The sequence below is a fragment of the Sceloporus undulatus genome, chromosome 2, assembly GCF_019175285.1.
Source record: "Sceloporus undulatus isolate JIND9_A2432 ecotype Alabama chromosome 2, SceUnd_v1.1, whole genome shotgun sequence".
NCBI lineage: Eukaryota > Metazoa > Chordata > Lepidosauria > Squamata > Phrynosomatidae > Sceloporus > Sceloporus undulatus.
Window position 1 is genome coordinate 254,692,552 of NC_056523.1, and position 22,591 is coordinate 254,715,142.

Below are 22,591 nucleotides of genomic sequence, written 5' to 3' on the forward strand. Positions count from 1 at the left end.
AGATGCTGAGATTACCAGAAGAACTAACATGTCTAGTTCCCAGAGTCAGTTATCTACCAAGGTAAGCAAAGCTATCTCTGGAGATTATCCCATGAAGGATAAGGATGGGAGCAAAGCGAATTGCTCCATTCCTTATCTGTCCTATTTGTGCAATCCAGGGAAAGATTATCACGCACATATGTGCTTATCCCATTCTTCACCCGTTCATGAAGTGTAATGGGCCTGTCATTTGGTATTAATGGAAACTCCCATTAATACCAAATGATAGGTCCATTACACTTCACAGACAAGAGAAGAAAGGGATAAGTGTGTGATGTGTGATAATCTTTCCCCTGATTGCAAGAATAGGATGGGATAATGATGGGAACAATCCACTTTGTTCCCATCCTTATCCTCCGTGTGATAATCTCCGAGGTCAAATCCATCTCCTGTATCAATTACATTCCACACTTGGGAAGTCCCACTGCAGATCAGGATCGCACTTTATAAGTCCTTCTCATAAATTTGGTCCTACATTAGCCCATTGCCCATGGTTCATCTCTTTATTTCAAGTGGCTGTACAGTAAGCAATAGAACCAACTAGTCTGGCTGGTATCTGTTTGTAATGGGAGAATATGAGTCAACACATCCCATCTAAACACATCCCATCTAAACATACTCCCATAGTCCTATAGTTAGCAATGGTAACAACAGTCACCAGTATTGTCTGTGGATGTCTAAGAAATCATTGTGATGCATAGCACACTTTTGAGGTCAGCGTAATAATGACTCCAAGATAATAAATTATTTCATACAAAGAATAACATTTGTGATGTAACAGTGTCAGAGCACATAGTGTGATATATCTCAAGGTTCAATTAAAGGTTAAGAAGTTACTATTGTAAGCTCAGGGCCAAAAAAAGGTACACATCTATGGGACTACTGGGGAAAACTCTAGTCCCTTGTTTCTCCTGTTTACTACAGGGAAGTGTTTTAACTGAATATAATGAGCCATAGTGTGTGCTGCTATGGTTGAAGCAGATTAATTAAATATTTAAGCCACATTTTAATGTAATAGTCATATATTAACATAGGAAAATTAATCAATTACATTATGTTTCAGTTACATGATTACAGTTACATTACTATATCAATGAATAAAAATTCAAAAAGAGATTTATCCCTTAGCCCAGTTTCTTCCATTTCTTCAAGACCCACTTGATGTATTATTAAGCTTTATTTATATAGCGCTGTAAATTGACACATGTCCGCTTCTATCCATCACTCCTCTATATTGCCATTTAGTCACATTATAATATTAAAGTATTTCTGTATTTGCAAAATGGCATTATCTCACCATGAGTTTACAGAGAATCTGCAAATTGACAATTACCTTATATACTCAATTATAACTCGACCTCATGTATAAGTCGAGGACATGTTTTGGGAATTGTGGATACAACCCGAGGATAAGTCAAAAGTAAAGCTTAGGGGAATATAACAAAGGACCTAAACAATCTCAAAGAATTTAGAAAATTCCAGTAGACATAACTCTTTGTGATCACTGGATGGATGAGAGAGTAGAGGGGGTGCTTCCAGGACAGATTATACTGTTGCCTTTCACCTGGGAATGGTTCTTTATTTTAAATAAGAGTTAAGATAGAGTACTTACATTGACCTGTGGATAAGTCAACTCAGGTTTTTTTTTGGGGGGGGGGTCAATTTTTTGACCTAATTTCTAGGCTTATACATAATAATAATAATAATAATAATAATAATAATAAAAATAGTTTATTTATATTTTCCCACCTCTCCCTACGGATCGAGGCGGGCTTACAATAATAAAAATGGAACACCAATTTCCATATATAAAATACATCTTAAAATCAAGACAGCACATTAAAATCCATATATCAAGATATCATTCACTTACTCAGAGTGGGATGTCCCTTCAGTTTTATAAAAGATCAGGAGGATAAGCCCACCAGAAAAAGTCTGTTTTAATCACTTTCTTAAAAGCTTCTAGAGTAGTAATCAGTCGGATCTCTACCGGTAAAGCATTCCACAGTTTAGGGGCCATGACAGTAAATGCTTTGTGGGAAGTTGACAATAATCTGGTATTTGGATAATCCAAAAGATTCTTCCCGGATGTTCAAGAGCGTGGGGCGGATTATGTAGGGAGAGGCGTTCCCTCAAGTAACTCGGGCCCAAGCCATATAGGGCTTTAAAGATTATGACCAACACTTTGTACTGGGCCCGGAAGCTGATTGGCAACCAGTAAAGGGATTTTAATACAGGTGTTATATGGTCAGATCTAAGTGTTCTGGTGACCAATCTAGCAGCCGCATTTTGAACCAATTGAAGCTTCTGAACTTGGTACAAAGGTAGCCCCATGTAGAGCGCATTGCAGAAATCAAGACGAGAGATTACCAGTGCAAGTACCACTGCTTCATGTTCCATTCGATCCAGGTAGGGACACAGTTGGTGTATCAGCCGAAGCTGATGCCAGGCACTTTTGGCCATCACATCTACCTGAGATGATCACTGTAGAGATGGATCCAAAAGTACCCCCAAACTGTGTACTTCATCCTTTAGGGGAAGTGTGATACTGTCCAGGACAAGTTGACAAATCTCCGTCCCTGGACTTGAGGAACCTATCGCTAGAACCTCCATTTTCCCTGGATTCAACTTGAGTTTCTTTTCCCTCATCCAGCCCATTACTGACTCAAGGCAGGCATCCAGGGGAGAGATGCCATCCTTAGTCACTGCATCAGTCAGAGACATAGAGAAGTGTATACATGAGTATTTGCAATAAGTAATAAAATTGCATTTATGTATTATTATTTTTTAACTTCTTACTTCAAATTTCAGTAGGACCACTGGCAGAGCAGAGACCTTCACATGCATCTCCTTATGTTGGACAGAGGAGTAGTCAGGAAAAGGAATGGGTGCACAAGGACAGACAGATGGCTCTTGGGTGCATTTCCACCACTTTGGCTATTTTTTGGCTATGGTAGTGCATCTGAACTCCATCCAGCTACACTTAAAACCTGGCTGGAGTGCTAGAGCTGTGCCCAGGACCTTTACACAATGTCAAAGAAACTATTTAGGTTAGTGTAAACAGTGGTTATTGCAGCATAAACCATTAGTGGATTTTGGACACTGCTTCCCTCTTTGGAAACATATGACATACAAATGGTGAAATGAATTGCAAACGGAAAATATCTAAAGGCCTTTTTGCAACAGTAAGTCTTGCTTTATGGTAAATTAACCACTCATGCATCAATATGTGCTATTTTTCTCTGTTTTCCTGTAGACATAGAAATCTTTATAAATCTTTGGTAATGAAGCTTCAGAACTGCACTCAAAGTAATGTGCTCTGATTTAATTATCACATATTGTATGTGTGAAAGCCAGGTCATAAGTCTGCCTGTAGGGGAACAAACCTGTCCAATCATCCATAATTTAATTACTCAATCTCCAGTTACAGCCTTGATTTGCTCCAGTGAATGTAGCTACAATAAACACTTTAAACATACAAGGAAAGAAAAAGTTCACAGTATGGTTTCATTAGATAACTTTCTGCTGAGGAAAGCAGGAGTAGTACTGAAAGATTTAACATTCTGCAGTTGCAGAGGCAAGCATAAACTTACATTTGCCACCACGCAGGATTTCTGCCTTAGTCACATTATACAATAACATAAATTCTGCTTTAACATAGCACTTTGATTTTTGTTGTGAAGAGTTTCTAGTTGTTGGGAAATATTTTATAGGTTTTGATTTGCGTTTGTAGTTTAGGAGTTTGTCAGAAAAGCGTGCCAAGAAGTCAGTTAGAAATGACAGCACATTCTCGAAACCTATTAAAAGAGGCACTGAACTAAGAAGGTGTCATTAACATGCATGTAATTATGCTGTGATTTAAACTGCTCTAGAGGAAGTCAGATACATCACAGTAAACTGCACATCAATGACACTCTTACCATGGAATTAACATTTTCAGATAGTGAGCCCAGGGAAAACAGTTAGTCATAAATTGGCACACTGCCTGCATTATTTATTTGAGATGGTTAGCATATATTGTACTTGATCCTGCTGCTACTAAAATCAATGTCAAAGTCACTAGGATGAACATTTTATGATCATCAACATCATACTGGATTGCTGCTGGCAACCAGTCTATTTTTCCCCTTATTTTATATTCCTGTTAGCATTCATTATGGAGACTTGAAAGCAATTGTTGAGCTATGAAAACATAGGTGGGACTTTGATCCAACTATGTGTACAGCACATGTGCTCTTAAACAATAAGACATAGCTAAATCTAAACTTTTGGTTATCCACATCTAGTTGCCAGTAGTATAGCCAGCCCCCCCCCCCCCCCCGATGAATTCTTAACCCACAGTCTGAAAATGTTCTAAGAAGATATAAATTCCAAAAAGCAAACTTGGATTTTGATATTTTATATAAGGGACACCATTTCACCACACCCCTGTATTTTCTGGGACTTGAGCATCTATGCATTTTGGCATCCATGCAGGGGTGGTGGTGGTGGTCTTGGAACAAAACTCCAGCATATACCAATGGCCTGCTATATCTCCAGTAAGGCAGGCAGTATGCCTCTCAGTATGAGTGCCTAAGGAACATGAGCTATTTCACTCATGCCCTATCTATGGAGTTTATCAGACAAGGGAAATTGGAAGTATAATCCAATGGCAATCTGAACGCAATCATGGGGTTTAATGTTATTGCTTGATAACCCACTACACACAAATTTGGGCAATAGGAAGTCAGTCCAAGCACAATCATGGGGTTTCACGTTATTGTATGATAGACTGCGACACACAAATTCAGGCAATGACATGCTATTTTGGGGCAATGGGAAGCCAGTTCGAATGCAATGAGCATTCATGTAATTTCGCTAAACTAGTGACTTTACGTGAATCCGTTCTGGCCACACTTTCTTTTCATTCGAAATTAAGAGAAATTTCTCATGTGTGATAAACTCCTATGGGCATTATAAATCTCTCTGTTTGGTCTGATCGAACATAGCTTTTCTCATATTCTTATGACTATTTATAAAAGACTTCAAGTTGGTGTTAAGGCTGCAAATTCAATGAATCCATATTAAGTAAATACATTGCCTCACACGTGTGTACATATGAATGCAGTTTCTATGCCAATTATTACTGATTACATGGACTGATCCCTCCATATGTGTATAGTTTAACGAAGCCATTCAATGAATGCATAGAAAAGGGAAAACAGAACCACACACAGATTCCTTGATGATGGCGTCTTAAGAGGTACCTGTCAGCATCTATTCTGTCTCTGACAGTGAACAATCAGACTATCCCAGGAAGATCACAGACAGGCTATGAAAACAGGCATTCCATATAATACAGCACACACTATAACAATCTACAGTACATTAGAAATGCTGGATCCAAATGCATGGGCAATAATTCAAAGTAGTCAGAAAATTGGATGCTTTGACAGCTTTATGTACAGAGTACCTTTGCAGTTATGTAAGAATAGGATGGTAAAATCAGATATACTACATTATTTTGGTATTTTGTGTGCCTTTGTAACAAATGTAAAACAGGGGGAAAAACAATATCATATTTCTCAATTGCATACTTCATATCACAATGATTTTTATAAAAAAGATTTTACACCACAATTATTTTTATTACATTTTCTGTTTACCTGTTGTGAGGTCACTGTGCACCTTTCCTGGCTTATAGAGGCTCACTTTAACTTTGCCATCACTCAGATACATTAGGAGGCCCCCTGAAGACTGGTATAATTTACTTGACAGCAAGAGACCTTCATTGTTCCAAGTCCGAAACTGAAAACTGATTGAAATCTCATCTTGGTCTGATGTACCTGCCAATGCTAGATAGCTGTTGGGGTTCAAAAAGGTGACAGGAACAATTGGGGGGCTCTGAACAGGAGAAAGATATATTACCCTGTAAATAAAGGAAATAAGAAAAGCATTAGGTAAATACTGAAACAAATTTATCCATATCAGTTTGTTTTGTGGATAATCAAGTATTAGAGAAAATGTTTGTATTTACTTTGCTTGACATAAACAATAACATTTTCCACCAAAAAATAATAATCAGGTTTAAGCAAGCAAATCACTTCTACATAATCCAATCCATGGTCTAGTTGTTGTTTATACAGTATAGTTCAACTAAACTGAGTTGATTCTTTCCATAACATATGGAACAAAATCAAGAGGAAGTCACTGTCAGAAGGATCCACAAAACTGTGTGACATGAATTTTCTTGATATATGCGATATACTGGCATGGAAGAAAATTTATTTTTCTTCTGTTGCATTTTAAAGATATGAACTAGGATCTGATATAAAAATAGATCTCAGAGTGTGGAGGAAAGAACAAATATCAACAGCTGGCTAAAATATTTCCAAACAACTGAAGATCCTGTGCAAAAACAGAGTTGTGGCAACTTATGGATGCATTTTAGTAGCAACCATCCCTGCTTTTATACCATATATCATAGTATCATAGAATCATAGTATCATAAGATAGAACAATGCAATGCATAAGAGCAGATGGCTAATTGGGAAAACAAACAGAGATATTTGGGACTTAATTAAAGAAATAATTCTGCTTTTATGACACTTGTATGCAGGATACTAAAGAATAATGAAAAAGGAAAACTACCTAGCAGCTTTGTTTTTTCTAACCACTGCCATCATCATCATCATCACTCTCATTCAGACCAATCTCTGTTTATTATGGTTAATTTGCAAGTTTCAGATGAGATGTTCAAATCTAATGATTTTTTACATTGCATGCTAAAATTACATTTCATAACTAAAATTAACTAACATTAACAAATATTAATACTAACTAATATTAACTTCTTCAGGACACATACACACGTTCCATCTAGCATGGACTTTCTTATTCCCAACCACAGCAAATCTTTAAGTACTTGTGAGACATTTGTGAGGCAGCATAATGTAGTGGTTGGAGTGCTGGACTATGACTCTGAAGACCAGGTTTTGGCCATAGAAGCCCATCAGGTGACCTGGGAAAAGTAGCATTCTCTAAGCCTCTGAGGAAAACAAAATACCTCTGAACAAATCTTGCCAAGAAAATTCTGTTGGCTTTTAGGCTTTAGGATCGCTTAAGTCAGATAATAATAATAATAATAATAATAATAATAATAATAATAATAATAATAATAATAATAATAATAATTCAAAGGCATTACTATCATAAATACAACTAATATCTTATACACTGCTATCTATCAGAGCTTCCTAATTATATTTTAAAGAAGCAATTTAAATAGATTATTGATTTATAAAAAACATACAATATTGCAAGTCTTACATACCTAAGTTAATATGAAACTGTTTGACCCCTGGTGAAAGGCCAATCACAATGCTAATAGGCCCCCCCCTCCCAAACTAAGTTTAAAGGCATCTGTGGATTCTTCCCTTGATATCTTTTGGACAGGTGCCTAGCAACTACCTATTTCTTAATTCTATGATGAAACACAGCCTGGCACATCTGCATTTCAGATATTTAATAATGAAAGTAATGTGCTCGTATAAATCATGTTCCTATAAATACTGCTGAAGTCACTTGGATTGTTGTGAAGTTTTAGAGTACTGAAACAGAGTGATTATATGAATGATGCAGAGTGAGAGCCAGCATGGTGTAGTGGTTTAAGTGTAGGATTAAGACTGTGAACATTGAGGTTTGATTTCCTGCTCAGCCATGAAAACTTGCTGGGTTACCTTGGATGAGTTACACCCTCTCAGGCACAAAAAAACCCTATGATATGTTCACCTAAAGGTCACCATAATTTAGAAATGACTTGAAGGCACACAACAACAGAGTTTTGTTGCTAAATAAAAAGTGGCCCCACTTTACACTAGGCCCTGGAGTTGAGGTGACATATTTGACCCCTTGGAACCAAGCACTGAAGAAAAATATTGCTACACTGCAGCTCCCATGACTCCAACCCAAATAACCAATGGGTGATAAAGGAAGCTTCAGTGCAGCAATATCAGGAGAGCCACAGGGGGTTATCATTTTACATGTAGCACATTGTACAAGGTGCCACACACAAATGGATTAATCACATGACTCATGTAGAGATTTACACAAATAGCTCTTGGTTCTTTATATTGCAAAATCTGTGTACTGTGTGAAGGAAAATGTATGAGACATGTTGCCATCCCACACTGCAAGTAAAATTGAACACTAAGAGGCCTTTCAGCCTACACAGTTGTAGCAATTTGATCCCAATTTGTAGTTTGGTGCAAAATGTGGAATTCTCAACCATTCTCAAAACTCAGGATTCCATTGGATACAGCCAAGGTAGTTAAAGTGCAATCAAAGTGCTGTAACTGTGCAGTATGAAAGGGCCCTAAACACAAAACTAGTGTTGCCAAACTAGACAGGACACCATTCACAGGCTTGAATGACTCTTAAAAATCAAGCTGCAGGATGCTGAATTCAGATTAGGGGAGATTTAGCACTTTGCTTGCCATTTCAATCCCCAATCAGTTTGGGTGACTTACATATACCAGTTGCACTGGAAGAAAAGGTCAAGAAATTGAGATTTTTGCTTCTAGTGAAAACAGCCAGTGTGCATCCTTTGTGCCACTGTTAATTTTTTTTTGTTGGTTTCTTACTTATCTTACTCTAAGCCCTTGTGTATGCACTTCAATTTATTACCTAAACTAGAGTTGCCATGGGATTTTTCAGGTACAACGTTTGGTTTTCTAATTAATGGGAAACAGCTGCCTGACCCGTCAGAATCTGCAAATCTCCAGCACAAAGGGGATATGTAATTTAAATGTCCCTGATCCAGATTAGAAAACAACCTTCCTCCAGTAATCTCCCCAAGATGAGTGAAACAAGGTGGCTAAATGTAGTATGAGCAATGGGGAACTAAGGTCTGGTTGCAGTGTGACCAGGCAGTACTGAACTTTACCCACTGCCCTGTCTTCTTGAGGTGGCATGAAATTCAAGGGGTCACCATAAGTTGACAGGAGACTTGAAGGCATACATACACACACAGAGAGAAACTGTACAGTTTTGATAGTGAGCTTCCCTAAACTTTCATCTTTTAGCTGTGAGCAGGTACTGGGTGAATGTTGGCTTTCTATGGGCAAAATACATTCCTGTGGAGGGGTTGAGTGAGGAATACACATATCTTAACACCATAAAAGCACCAGATTCTGTCTGATAGTGAAAGCTAAGCAGGGTCATCCCTGTTTAGTACTTGGATGGGGGACCATCAACTAATACCAAACTTATTAGTACTTTGGTGGGAGACCATCAACAAATATTTCAGAGGAAGGAATGGGCAAAATTAATATCGGAGTATTCTTTGTCTAAGAAAACCCTATGAAATTCATGGGTTTGCCATACGTTGATAGGATACTTGAAGGCACATGCACATAGAAGATACAATATAGCAATAGCAAGTACATTTCTATACTGCTTATCAGTGAACTAATACCCCTTAAGGAGTTTACAATGTGTAAGCTAATTGCCCACACACACACACAAGCTGGGTACTCATTTCAGCGACCTATGAAAGGATGCAAGGCTGAATGGACCTTGGAGCCACTGGGATTGAATTCACAGCCTTATGGCCTGCAGTACAGGCATTTAATTATTGTCAGTCCAGGGCTCCCTAATACACAGATATACAGAAGAAGGGAGAGGGGGAACGATTTTGCATCCACATTTCTCTCCAATCAATCAATCAATCAATCACTTTATTTATAGCCTGCTTTTTTTCTCAAGGCAGTTTACAGTTAAAAAGAAATACAAGTAAAAAATGGATAGAGATAAAGGTTTAAATAATATTCAACTCTGCAAAATTAAAAGCAATTGAAGCATTATAGGCATAGGATAAAAGTATAACAGCACATTACAGTAAAACAGAAAGCCATTCCCATGTCAAACTATGAGTTCCTGAATGCATGATGGAATAGAAACGTCTTCCTGCTGATGAAAAGACAGCAAGGATGGGGCCAACATTGAAGATTATCACACTGCCTCTGGTACCCGACTTATCTTTTCTGAATTTGACTCAAATTCGGAACTTAGGCTCATTTTATCGCACAGCCTTTTCTGTCAAAACAGCTTCCCGCTGCTTCCAGGGCTGAATTCGGGTCTTGTAAGTCACTTTGGCAGTCATTTTTTTCCAAATCGGAAACTTCTGAATTGGAAAAATAGCTGCTAAAGTGACTTATGGGAGCCGAATTCAGCCCTGGAGGCAGTGGGAAGCCATTTTGACAGAAAAGGCCATGCAATAAGATCAGCCTAACTTCCGAATCTGAGCCAAATTCGGAAGAGGTAAGTCAAGCACCGATGGCGATGTGATAATCTTGCTAGTCTCATTAGTCAGAGTTTAGGAGCAGCCATGCCAAAACAAAACAAAACAAAAAACTTCTCCCATGTTCCCCGTGAAACCTGTCTGAGGAGAAATAGCATCGAAAGATGTATCGCTAACATCTTAGAATTTGAAGAGGCTCATATGGGAAGATATGGTCTTTCAGGGCCTAGACAGACAGCCCCTAAGAGATGGTGTAATGCTGCCTTTTTCCTAGCCAGATCAGGGCTGCAGCAACCACACTCTGCAATCCTGATCTGGCCTTTCCAGGGCACAATAGCCATGGCACTGTGGTTCTATGGTGCTCCTTCAGCACTGTGTCATACGGATGCAGTGTTGGAGGAGCGCCATGATGCTGCATGTCATGTAGAGCTACATACTGCATTATGGCACCCTGGGGAAGAGTTTGGACGTGCATCATGTGGATGTGATGCCCTGACTCCACCTCCAGGCCAGCCTTAATGGCAGGTCTGAAGAGCCTATCAGATAGTCTGGACCTGAGTCATATAAGGCTTAATAGATAATAAGCAGCACTTTTGATTGTGCTTGGAAATAGACTAGCAGGCAGATCAGCTATTTTAACAAAGGAACGGTGTGTTTGTTGTTACTCTGTGTGGAACTGGTGGGGGTGGGAGGCAGGAGAACTGAGTGGATGCCCACCATTTAATCCACTCTCCCCTGCAGTTTCTTCACACAAAGAGTCAATAATACCAGCTTCTGTAATGTGACTTATGGCTAAATCCATAAACCAATTAAATCAGAGTTTCAACAAACTCAAGTTAAAGGGACACAATTGTCTTGGCATTGTTCCCAAGATAAGAAGTCTTAAAGAAGTTCATGGAAGGCAAGTTTCCTGTTTTGTTTCCACATTTACAAGCCTCAGCAGCCCCTAAAAAGCCTCTGAACAGTTAGAAAGTTTCCGTCCCTAACGTTTCATTAGTAACTTTGCATGTCCCATAGCACATTGTTGGTGACCTACAGAAACTCTTAAAGGATGTAGGGGGCTTTTGGATGGGTGAAGGAAATATCTTTCGTATCAAATTACTGACATTGGCATACTACAGAAACAAAACATTGATACCTTTAATCGACCAATCAAATACACAAAATACATGGCATAAACTTTGAAAGCTCTACTGGCTTCTTCAACAGACAAAGGTGTTAGGAGAAAACAATATAAAACGATGATGTTAGTCACAGGCTTGCATTTTCTCAAGGTGTTGCTGGTGTGTCCTTTGGAAGGATATCTATGCAAGCAGATCCTTCCTCCTCCTGGGAACAAAGCATCAAAGCCAAAGTTTGAATTCTATTAGCCATGCAAAAAGGTACTCCTGTTTGATTCTGAACACCTTTGCCTGATGAAGAAGCCAGTGGAACTTCAAAAGACTGCATCATGTAGTTTGTGTATTTTGGTTGGACTAATAAAGGTATCACTGTTTTGTGGATTTTAGATGTTTTTCTATTTTCCTGTATGGCCAGCAAGGCTACCCCTGAATATGTTTCCTGACATTAGCATAGTTTAGGACTGAAGTCCTTCAATACATATATGTGGGGATCACAGCTTTAGATATATATTTTAATATATTTATTATTTTTAACATATGATAAAGGAAATTGTCTTGCCTCTCTATATACAATGTTTCTTACCATAATGTTGATTTGAGGTTTCTGTCTCTTGGCCAAATCAATAATGTTCGCACCATTGTAATAAAGGTTTTCAAAACATCCATGAAAGTTTTTCCATGGTAACAACCCTGACTTTCCAGGCACTGGAATCCCTCCAAAGCTGAGCTTAGAAAGAGAAGAAAAATCAATAACATCATTAACTAATTTTCTGGCAATCTGTTTCCAGTATTGATGATAAAAATATTATCAAAGGCAAAACAGGATTAGTTTCATATTGGCCAATTTGGATTCAAACTAGTTTTTCAAAATGCAGAGCATGGTAAATTGGAGAAGGAGCATGGTAGATTAGGAGCTAAAGAATATTAAAAACAAACAAACAAACAAAAACGAGACAACTTTGACTATTTTCAGGAAGTGATAGGTTTGTCCAATCATTTCAACAAAATGAAATGTGCCTTATTTGACAAGGTTCATTTATGCATTAAGACAGTATACTTGGCAAGTGTTTATTCAGACATAAATTCTGTTATAGGCCCGGTTCAGAGGGGCGCGATAGGGCGCCTTGTAACGTTCGAGGGGTGGCACTTCCAGACACCCCTCTCCCCTTGCACATGACGAGGGCGTCAAAATGGTGGTGCCCTGTACAGATGGGCACCAGCATCATTATGTGACAGACGCCTAGCATCCGCACATCGCAACACCATTGTGATGTTGCGAGTGCACCATTGGTGCACTGTGGCGTCATGATGGCACCGCAAGAAGAACTCACTTTTTGCAGGTTCTTTTTGGTCCACGGGGACATCCCACGGTCTGGAGGCTGCGGCTTCCCTGCGGACCAAAGCTAGGTGCCAGGAGACCGTCCTTTTTGGACGGTCTGTCCCGCGCCACAGTCTACTTATTTGTTTGGAACACACATTAAATCAGCACAAAGCAGAGAAGTGCGGGTGTTGGAGGTGAAAACACAAATCCCATGTCTCCTATTCCATCACTCTTCTCATGCTTGAAAAAATGAACCTGCACAGGCAACATCTCATTAAATGAGGATGTTCTCATGGAAGTGGTAGTTCTGGTAGTTGTTATTGTTGCAGTTGTAGGGTGTCTGTAGTCACTTGAATAACTTCTGTTAAAAGGAAGGCTCTCCTGTATAGGCACATTGCTCTCCATGTGAGGAATACAATGGAAACAGTGATGGAAAGGGCAGAACTAGGACAATGTCACCCTCTTCATGTGTTAATTCAATGTGCTTCCCAAATAGTGCAATCTGGCACATGTTAAATGGGGCTTATTCTTAGGTAAGTGTGTATAAGATTACAGTCTTTGAAAAGAAATATGCATAGCTTAATTCCATATTAGTCAGATTTGTGTCAATCTTAACCTATTTTCACATATTACATAATATGTTTTTCTTTAAAAAAATAATTAAGGTATCAGTCTTTCATGTGACTTTCATTGCAACTGCTTACCTGACATCCAACATAAATGTTCAGATCAATGAAATAACTTGTGCACATATTTTAGAAATATATTTATTACTCTCTATTTACTCTGGTTTAATCACTGACACACTGTCCACTATAGTGCAATAACTATGTTGTGCATACAGACTACACATCTCAAAAGAGAGAGAGAGAGAATGAGAGAGAGAGAGAGAGAGAGAATGCTTTGGATGCACAAAGGAAAGTGCTTAATCTTCTGAAGTACTCAGAAACAAAATGATGCCCCAGAGATCCCATGTTCGCATTAATTAATGCAACTCAGGCATGTTTGTGTGAGCCATTGAAGTGAGACAACGGATGACAGAATCTGGAATAAGGGTTTTAGTAAAATAGTTGAAGGTAACCTATCCTCTTTTGCATGCACTAAAGGCCAGACACATCTTGGCAAGAGCAGGAAAAGACAATAGTGTCCTCCGCATATTGTGGATTATGACTCTGCTAATCCCTGGCTGTTGTCAGTCTGTTAATGCTTCATGTGAATTGTATACCAAACCATCTGGATGATGCTCAATTGGAATTGCAAACATATATATCTACATTTCATTCTTCAGATGCCTAATATTTTGGAAACACTACATCTTCTACTGTCTGCTCCATTTACAGTGCTCCAATGTCTCATCCTACATTTTTCTCTGCCTGTTGTAGTGCACATCACTGGTTGTATGCCAGTAGGCGGTTAATGGAGGTGGATGTATTGACTGGTGAATGGAATTATTTGGGCACAAATGCAAATGTACATAGTATTGATCCACAGGACACAAATTAATGTAGCCATCAATGTAAAGATGAATTTCCTGCTATGTCCTCCATATTCCAAATCCTGTCTAGCATTGTTGTGTTATAGAAGGATCAGTATGTGTCCCCTAACAGACTGTAAACATGGCCATTACAAAAATAATATTTGGTTGATTTGTATCAAAGCAGAAAAGTCAAGGTCTTGTACACTGGTAAACCATGAATTAGTAAAAATATGCAGTGAAATTGAATATATGTAATTAGTTCAATAAAATACAAGCTTCAACATGAATTGAGGATGCTAAAACACTCCCTTAAATGGCTCATGGTCTCCTACAATTGAATAATTGCATTTACATAACAAAGATAATAAATCTAATAAATGTAAGAGAATTTTCACACCTCATAATCAAGGTCCAAATAATTGAATTCTCCCTTTGCATGAAAATGGTGAGTGTGTTTATCAACTGTAAAGTTCACTTGATTATTGAAATGTTCAATGAGGACTGAATGCCAATGCTGATCATCCAAAAGGCTACCCAGAGTGATATTAATCTGGGCATCAGCAGAATATATTTTAGCATCACCTTCAAGGGGAGAAAAACAAACTGTTAGGTCTGTTGCAAAAAAAACCACACAATGTAGACATTAAATTATATGGCTTGTTTTGGTTTGTTTTTTTAACTACTAAATAGATGAGCAAGATGAATTTGCACTTGGTACCTATGTTGATGAGTAAGGAAAGCTTTCCATTAGCTAGTGCCAATGTGATGTGATCTCCATTCTGTCCTTCTCTGTGTAGCAAAATTCCTTCTCTTTGGATCGTTTTAAACTTCAGAGATATTACATCTTTTAGTGCTGTCGTGGATTTGGGGTTAAATCTGTAAAGCAGGAAACTCTTTCCATCAAAATCTGCCACCTCAGACCCTGAAAATAACACAGATAAGGGCTCTCTTACAATAGGTTTCCAACAAAATTTGCTTTATTGTTTGATAATAAAGAGAGTGTGATTAATTTTTACATTCCATTAACCTGTCCCTTGTAGTGGTGGTTCATAGACCAAGTAGAGGTTACTTCACTCTAAAATTAGGAAGATGTTCCTCTATGCAATTCATGACTGACCAATGTTTGTTTCACCATGCCTGCCTTTTCATTCTATAGTGTAGCCCACAATCCAGAATGCTGCACAACTACAGTGCACTAGGAATAATCTTAGCCCAATCAACAATGCTACTTGGTTCCTAGAGGTGGGCCTCTGAAGGACAGACCTCAGAGGAAGAATTTTTCATGTGGTCTACTCCTGAAGTGTTCTATGGAGCATTTTACATTGCTTTGATCATTGTCATTGCTCACATTGCTGAGGCGGGAGCTCTGAGACAAACTCTGGAAGACTGAAGTTTGCTAGAGAGAAGGCTGAAAAACACAAACTGTGGAGGGAAGGGATGGAGAAATCTCATCAGAAAAGGGTAGTGGTGAAAATACAATATGATTCATTTTTTCAGAGAACAAATTAACATTAGGCTATGTAATAAAGTTATGCTGCTGAAGCTTTCCATTATTATTATTATTATTGCCATTACTTTTAGTATGTACCTTTAAGCCACCTGACGATCCCATGAATTTGATAGGCAAGAAATAAACAGAGGTCATTTTGCTAGTTCCTTCCTATGAAATATATTCTACAGCACCTGGGATTCTTTGGCAGTTTCCCATCCAGGTACAAACCAGGGCTAACCCTGCTTAGCTTCAAAGATCAGACAGGATCCAGTGCCTTTGGGTGGGAGGAATGTTAGACTCTTCTCATGCTTTTAAAAACGTAGCCTGCTGGTGGAAGGGACTAGTTTAGTTTTTCAATTTTTCTTTGGCAATAGTCAAGAGGACAAACCATTTCCCCATTATGTTCCATAACTGTTATATACCAGTCAAAGTTCCTTTATTGAGTTTCTTAATAAAGCATTGTGTGGAATACTACTTAATGGAAAGTGGGATAAAATTTCAGTAGTTGAAGCGGGAGGTAAGAAGGAATAATTCATAGTAGGTCTGACTCTTGGTAACATTAAATTGGATAAGACTCTTTGTTGTGTTTCTGAAACATGAAAGAGAAAGTCCTGCTCTCCACCAAGTGCAAATGTGTACAGTTCACATAAATGAAATGTCCTGCTAGAAGATGCATTAGCAGTAGAAATGCACTTTTTGCCTTCTGGCAGATTTATCTAGTCCCTATCAAGGTCAAATATAGTAACCAAAAAGGTTTTAGGACAATAATATACTCTAAAATAATATCTGTCACTATCTGTTAAAAACCTGTCTTGGAAATACATAAAGCAATAGACAATGCTCAAGTGAAGCACACCGAGTATTCACTCTGCATAAGTAAAGAAGACAAAGGAGGTAATAGTTCTTGAAAGATACATTTCTGAAATAAATGAAGATGTAGCTGACAGCAAATAATATATGAAGTCATTCTTTGGCCCATGAAGTGTCTTTTTTCAAGTCAATGGAAACTGTCTTATATTAGTTAATGTATGTATTGGATAAATCATCTAACAAATTGTTCTCTGTGAGCTCTACTAAAATAACTCCATAATCTCTGGTTGATTATGCTCAATGTGTTTGAAAAGACACTCACTTATCTGCACACTTTAATCTGTTCTGTAGTATCAAGTAGAAACATCCCTCTATAAGGATACTATAAGGATTACCTTATTTCAAGCCAAGCTTGTTGCTTTGTTGGTTTTGTTCCTCTAAGCGAAAATGAATGAGACTGCAATCCTATACTCACTTGCCTGAGATCGCACTCCCATTGAAATAAATGGCAATTATTTCTGAATATATATTTATAGAATTGTGAAGCAGGAATTTTACTTCTCAAATGATAATTTGAAGGAGAACACTGCAATTCTCATTGGAGTGCGGGGCGGGGGGGGGGGACCTTTACATATCCCTTAGGAATATTAGACCATTAAAAACTAGGGCATCAAATGAATAACAAATTATATGTTCAATATATTTTAAATATTTTGTCTCCTATCCTTGACACAAGACAGGTAATAAATAAAAATCAGTTAACACATTCTTTAGCACTTATAGTTGTTTCTAGTCCCTGTCCTATTCCTGATATCCTTTTTCTATACAATAACAATAAATTATCATCTTCTGTGTTAATTTATGTATTCTGATAATTAGCCTTAATGGATTCCCCCCTTTTTTGACCTTCAAGATAAAACAAACACAACTAAATGGCATTTCATTATATGGGGGAAATATTTGTGCCATTTACTTTTATTACATTTTTAGCCTACTCATTGGAGTATGGAAAGTGAAAAAAATGTAATGTTTCTCAGGACTATTTGGACCTTTGCTCCAAACACAATGCATGTTTGATTTCAAAAAGGAGAAGAGGTAGTGTCATATATTACAGACTCTTGTAATAATGTTTTTGTGGCATGAGTGCTCTCTTACAGAGAAGGCTAAATATCTCACAGAACTACAAATCTCAAAATTCCATAGCACTGAGTTAAAGCGGTGTCAAACAGCATTCATTCCGCAGTTGAGTTTTGATGTAATCATTTTTCGGTTACATTGTCAATATGCGCTTAAATAAGATGGCACTTTTGGAAACTAATATAAAGAGGATTTTTGTTCAAAAAAACCTTATTTTTTTAAACATAAACTATGCAATTGTATTCAGTTTCAATCAATTAGAATTGCTGATATTCTAGTTTGTTACATGGCTTAAATGGTATCAGTATAAAGCAAAGGATGATTTAATATCTAAATGTCATGTATAAAAATCCTTTTATCTGTAAATGTCAAATTAATAGAGAAGTGGAATCTCATTTTAGTTTAGAATCCATCTGTAGACTTGAGGTTACAGCATTTTGTCCATTAAACTAACAACAACAACAACATATTACTTACTATAAGCACAGCCATAGGCCTCAATTCGCATCCCAATTCGGCCATTACGGTTCCAATCCAATGGGACAAAACGCAAAAATCTTGCTCTGATGGAATGTTGGAGCTTATAGTATACCACACTGTCTGCATTGGTATTACCTGAAAAAGCCTGAAAAAGACAATAGAGCCAAAAGTCAGGTTTTGCCATATGATTTTTCTGATTGTGCTTTTTCCTATTAAACTTTCTGATCCATGCTAAAAACACCCTCCATGCCATGATCTAATCCAGGTCATTAACTGATGATGTCAATGCATCCAAAGGGAGGCAACTGTCCCTTCTTCCTGCAAAGGTTTTGTATACCTCCTTTGCAAGGCCAGGAAAGATTCTGGAGCAGATTTTCTGATTGCTTACAGAGCTGGTAAAAGAGAGAAAATGAAAACTCCTTGCAGTGCTATGTGGGGAGGAAGTTCACCTCCCTGTGGATCTGATGACAGAACATTTTACTTCACATGAGCTACCCTATTTGGATCCTATCCAATGTATTATTTGACCTCATCTCAGTGAGTAGATACTATCACAGATATAGGATTATTCAGATGATCACATAAACTATGATTTCTGTATTTGGTAATGAACCATGGTGAACCATGGGCTTTTAACAACACCCCAACTGGTCATCATGTTTGTTTTAGGACAATAGGGTAATGCCCACATGCTACTCCTAAAACATTGCTTAGGGGGGATTCGGGCCATATTTAGAAATGTTTATGTTTTGATAGTGCAATCCTAGGTATTTGAAATGATAAAAGGTTTCTGAGCCAACATTTGGGGTTACTCAATGTGTGCTGAATCCACACCCCTTTCCAGTTTGAGAGTGTTATAAATTACTTACTCCTATCCCCATCTTTGCCTAATTTTTGTATGATGACATTCTCATTTACTCCTGGGGTGGAAGATGTTTGGACCAAGAATAATTCAATTTCTTCCTCATTTGTCCTCTTTTCTTCCCTCGTTTTGGTTCCCTTGCCAGTAGATCTTAGTCAGTAGAGCAGTTCTGCTGGCAGATTACTCTTTCAGTAGGGATCACCTGGCAGAAGAGCATTTGGCCAACAAAAGCGCATTTTTGTGTGAAATGTCGTCCTTGGCATAGTCTGCTCTGGCCAGGATACTCCAGGGGCAGCCCAGAGTATCCCGGCACTACAGCTGCTCCATTGTGGCTCCATTACTTTGGCCTCCATTTCTGTGCAGTGGCAGCTGTTGGGCTGCCTGGCACATCTGCCACAAGTTGCTCAAGGTGTTCAGAAATAATCACATGGTGCATGTCTCATTCTGCCCTCAGAATGAGCAACCTGCAATGGTGGTGAACAAACCAGGCAGCCCAGCAGGATGCCCATGCAGGCAGCCATTGTGGTGTGGAAACAAAGGGCTCTGGATTTCCGAGAAGATCTGGAGCAACAGCTAAGTTTTTAAAATTTGTGTTAACCTTATTATGGCCCAGGTTTGGTGTGGGATATGCCAGATGTCATCTGGACTGCCAACATCAGAACCGGGGTTTGGGCTGAATATCATTTCAATAGGACAAGCCAAACTGGGGCTAGAGGGGAAACAGGATTATTATTATTATTATTATTATTATTATTATTATTATTATTAAACTTTTTTTCTAAAGCGCTGTAATTATACACAGTTGTATAATTGTGCCTCTACAGAAATCACATCTTTGAGTTAGGATTGCACTGTAAGTGTATTTTTAAAACCAATAACTTTAAAAGTAACTTTTAAAAGCCTACTGGAAACATGTTACTCCTTAAATAATGAGTAAGGATTAGTAGCAAGGAACTGATAAAAACAAGAAAACAGTAATGAATTATCCAACAATAATGGCTGGAATTCACTAAAGCAGTTGTGAATGTGTAACCTAGAGTTATGAATTTGTGACTGGCTTGTAGTCATGATCCCTATGTATTCATTAATTTAATGAATATGTAGAGACCATGAAAGTCCTCCAATCTTCACCAGGCATCAGACACTACAAGAGGAAGGGGGTTGCTCCCCTGTTGATCGGGATGCAGCTGACTGATCTTCCCACATTCTTCTCACAAGCATTCTCCAGTGTGAGGGCGAATGGCAACAGTGAACCTGCTTCTGGCTATTACATTGAAAATTTGGGGTGGAGGAGAGTCAGGCTGGGAGATACTACTTAAATAAGATGATTACTTAGCTATTACTTTTTGTAAAAAAAATAATCACTATACTGTGTTTTGTTCTTGAAATGAAACTGAAAGTTTGCACTCTGCTCCTCCACCTATTAATAAATAACTTAACCCTAAGCCAGCTCCATTGTATGTATGTATGTATGTATGTATGTATGTATGTATGTATGTATTTGTATTCCACTTAATCTCAAGGAATCCAAGCAGATTACAGCAGTAAAACAAGATACAGTTAAAAGAGAAATGCATCAAAACTTCCAAGATCCCCATCCCTCCCCCTGTCATAAAAACATAATTAAACACTAAAAAGTGATTAAATTAAGAAGAAAGGTTAAAAAAAATTAGTGTACAATAAAAATTAAAATGAAATAAAAATTTTCCAAGGGGAGTCCAGGTAAAAGATAAAGATGGAGGATAATGGGAGAAAAAGATAACAGGAGGGGGAGGCAGTTCAACAAGAGGTTTCTAGTCTGGAAAGATATGTGATTGTTTGAGATGGGCATTTAACATACTTTTGTTATGATGCTCAGCTGTATGTTACATGAATTATTCCTTCTCATAATATACAGCAAAGCACAAGAAGTGATCTCACTTCTACTTGAAGTAAAGTGAGAATTCAGATTGCACTGAAACTCCATGAATGTAAAAGGGTCCAGATAAGGGAGCAACAGTAGCATGTTTTGAAACACACATGTGTCTGTTGTCCCATAATAAAGTTCTCTAGGCAGTTTAGAATAAGCACCGATAAAGTAATATAAATGCAAAATAACCATTAACAAACCCAATCAAGTCATCAAGGAACAAAACAAATAGCAATCTCAGAAAAAATATTTTAAAAAATCACCATGACTTATTTTTTAAAATGCATGAAAGGGCTTTGTGGACACAAAATTCTTAAACTGCCACTGCAGGTAAATGGGAGCAGGCAAATTCCTTGTGTGTGTGTGTTCCACTACTGAAAAAAGCTTTTTCACAGTGTTTATATTTTCCTTCAGTTTTTCAAGCTGTTCCATTTACAAAATATTTACAAATATTATTCATATAACACCCACACACTTCCTATTATCTCAGTTTTGGAAATGAAAAGATCCTTAGATCCTTTTTGAACTAGTTTCTTGAAAAAAAAAAGCAATATTTCCATAGTTATTTTATTTTATTTTATTTACTTTATTAATATGTCACCTTTCTCCCAGGCCAGGATGTGTGATACTCTAGCTTTCTTTGGTTTTTATATAAAGAAGCAGTATGGTTTGAATACTGAACAAAGACTCAAGGACACCAGGGTTTAAAATTCTTGCTCAACACTGGAAACTCTGTGGGTGATTTTGAATGATGATATACTCTCTCGGCCTTAGAAGTGAGCAACTTCTAACCTCTCTGAATAAATCATGTCAAGAAAACACTAGGATAGGTCTAGAACACATTTCCTCTTGGTAACCATCAGACTGAAGCTGATGAATGGTGTGAACTGTAGTCTAGCATATCTGGAGAACAGCAGGTTGGGAAAGCTTTCTGTAGCAACTCTTAAAGCTAGAATCCTGTTGGTGCACTATAAAAGGTAAAGGTAAGGTATTCCCTGTTGACAAAGTTGTCAAGTTGTGTCTGACCATAGGGGGCGGTGCTCATTTCTGTTACTAAGCGGAAGAGCCAGCGTTGTCAGAGACTGCTCTGTGGTCATTTGGCCAGAATGATTGCACAGAATACTGTTTACCTTCCCACCAGAGTGGTATCTATTTATCTACTTTATATTTGCATGCTTTCCAACTGCTAGGTTGCCAGAAGCTGGGACTAGTGATGGGAGCTCACGCCATCATGCGGCACCTGGGCCTCAAACTGCCAACCTGCCAATCCTGCAATCAACAGAGTCAGCGTTTTAACCACATGGTCCCCCGTCGCCAGGGTCACACAGTAAGGAAAGGCAAGCAAAGTAGCTGTTTCTCCAATACTTTCTTTCCTTTATGGCTGTTGTATCCATTTATCTCTGCCACCACTGCCTATGTTGGCATAGTTATCCCAGTGTGGTACAGCTGAAGAACTTCTGGCTAGGATGAAATAAATTAAACATCCTTCCTTCCTTCAACAGCAATTTCAGGAAATTTCTGCAAGCATGTGGTTGAAATTAAATGTCAAGTATATATATATATATATATATATATATATATATATATATATATATATATATATATATATATATGGGGCATATGCTCTTACTTATCACTTATCAAACAATAAAAGTAGTTTATCA

General features: G+C 37.9%; 1 protein-coding gene across 1 annotated transcript in view; it reads right to left on the reverse strand.

The window, feature by feature from the left end:
* Positions 1–22,591, reverse strand: part of LOC121922129 (contactin-associated protein-like 4) — a 363,219-nt gene that overhangs the window by 118,380 nt on the left and 222,248 nt on the right. Inside the window, 6 exon segments of the mRNA XM_042451118.1 lie at positions 5,685–5,919; positions 5,921–5,947; positions 12,023–12,166; positions 14,635–14,819; positions 14,956–15,159; positions 18,154–18,301. Of these exon segments, the coding sequence (XP_042307052.1) occupies positions 5,685–5,919; positions 5,921–5,947; positions 12,023–12,166; positions 14,635–14,819; positions 14,956–15,159; positions 18,154–18,301 (943 nt within the window).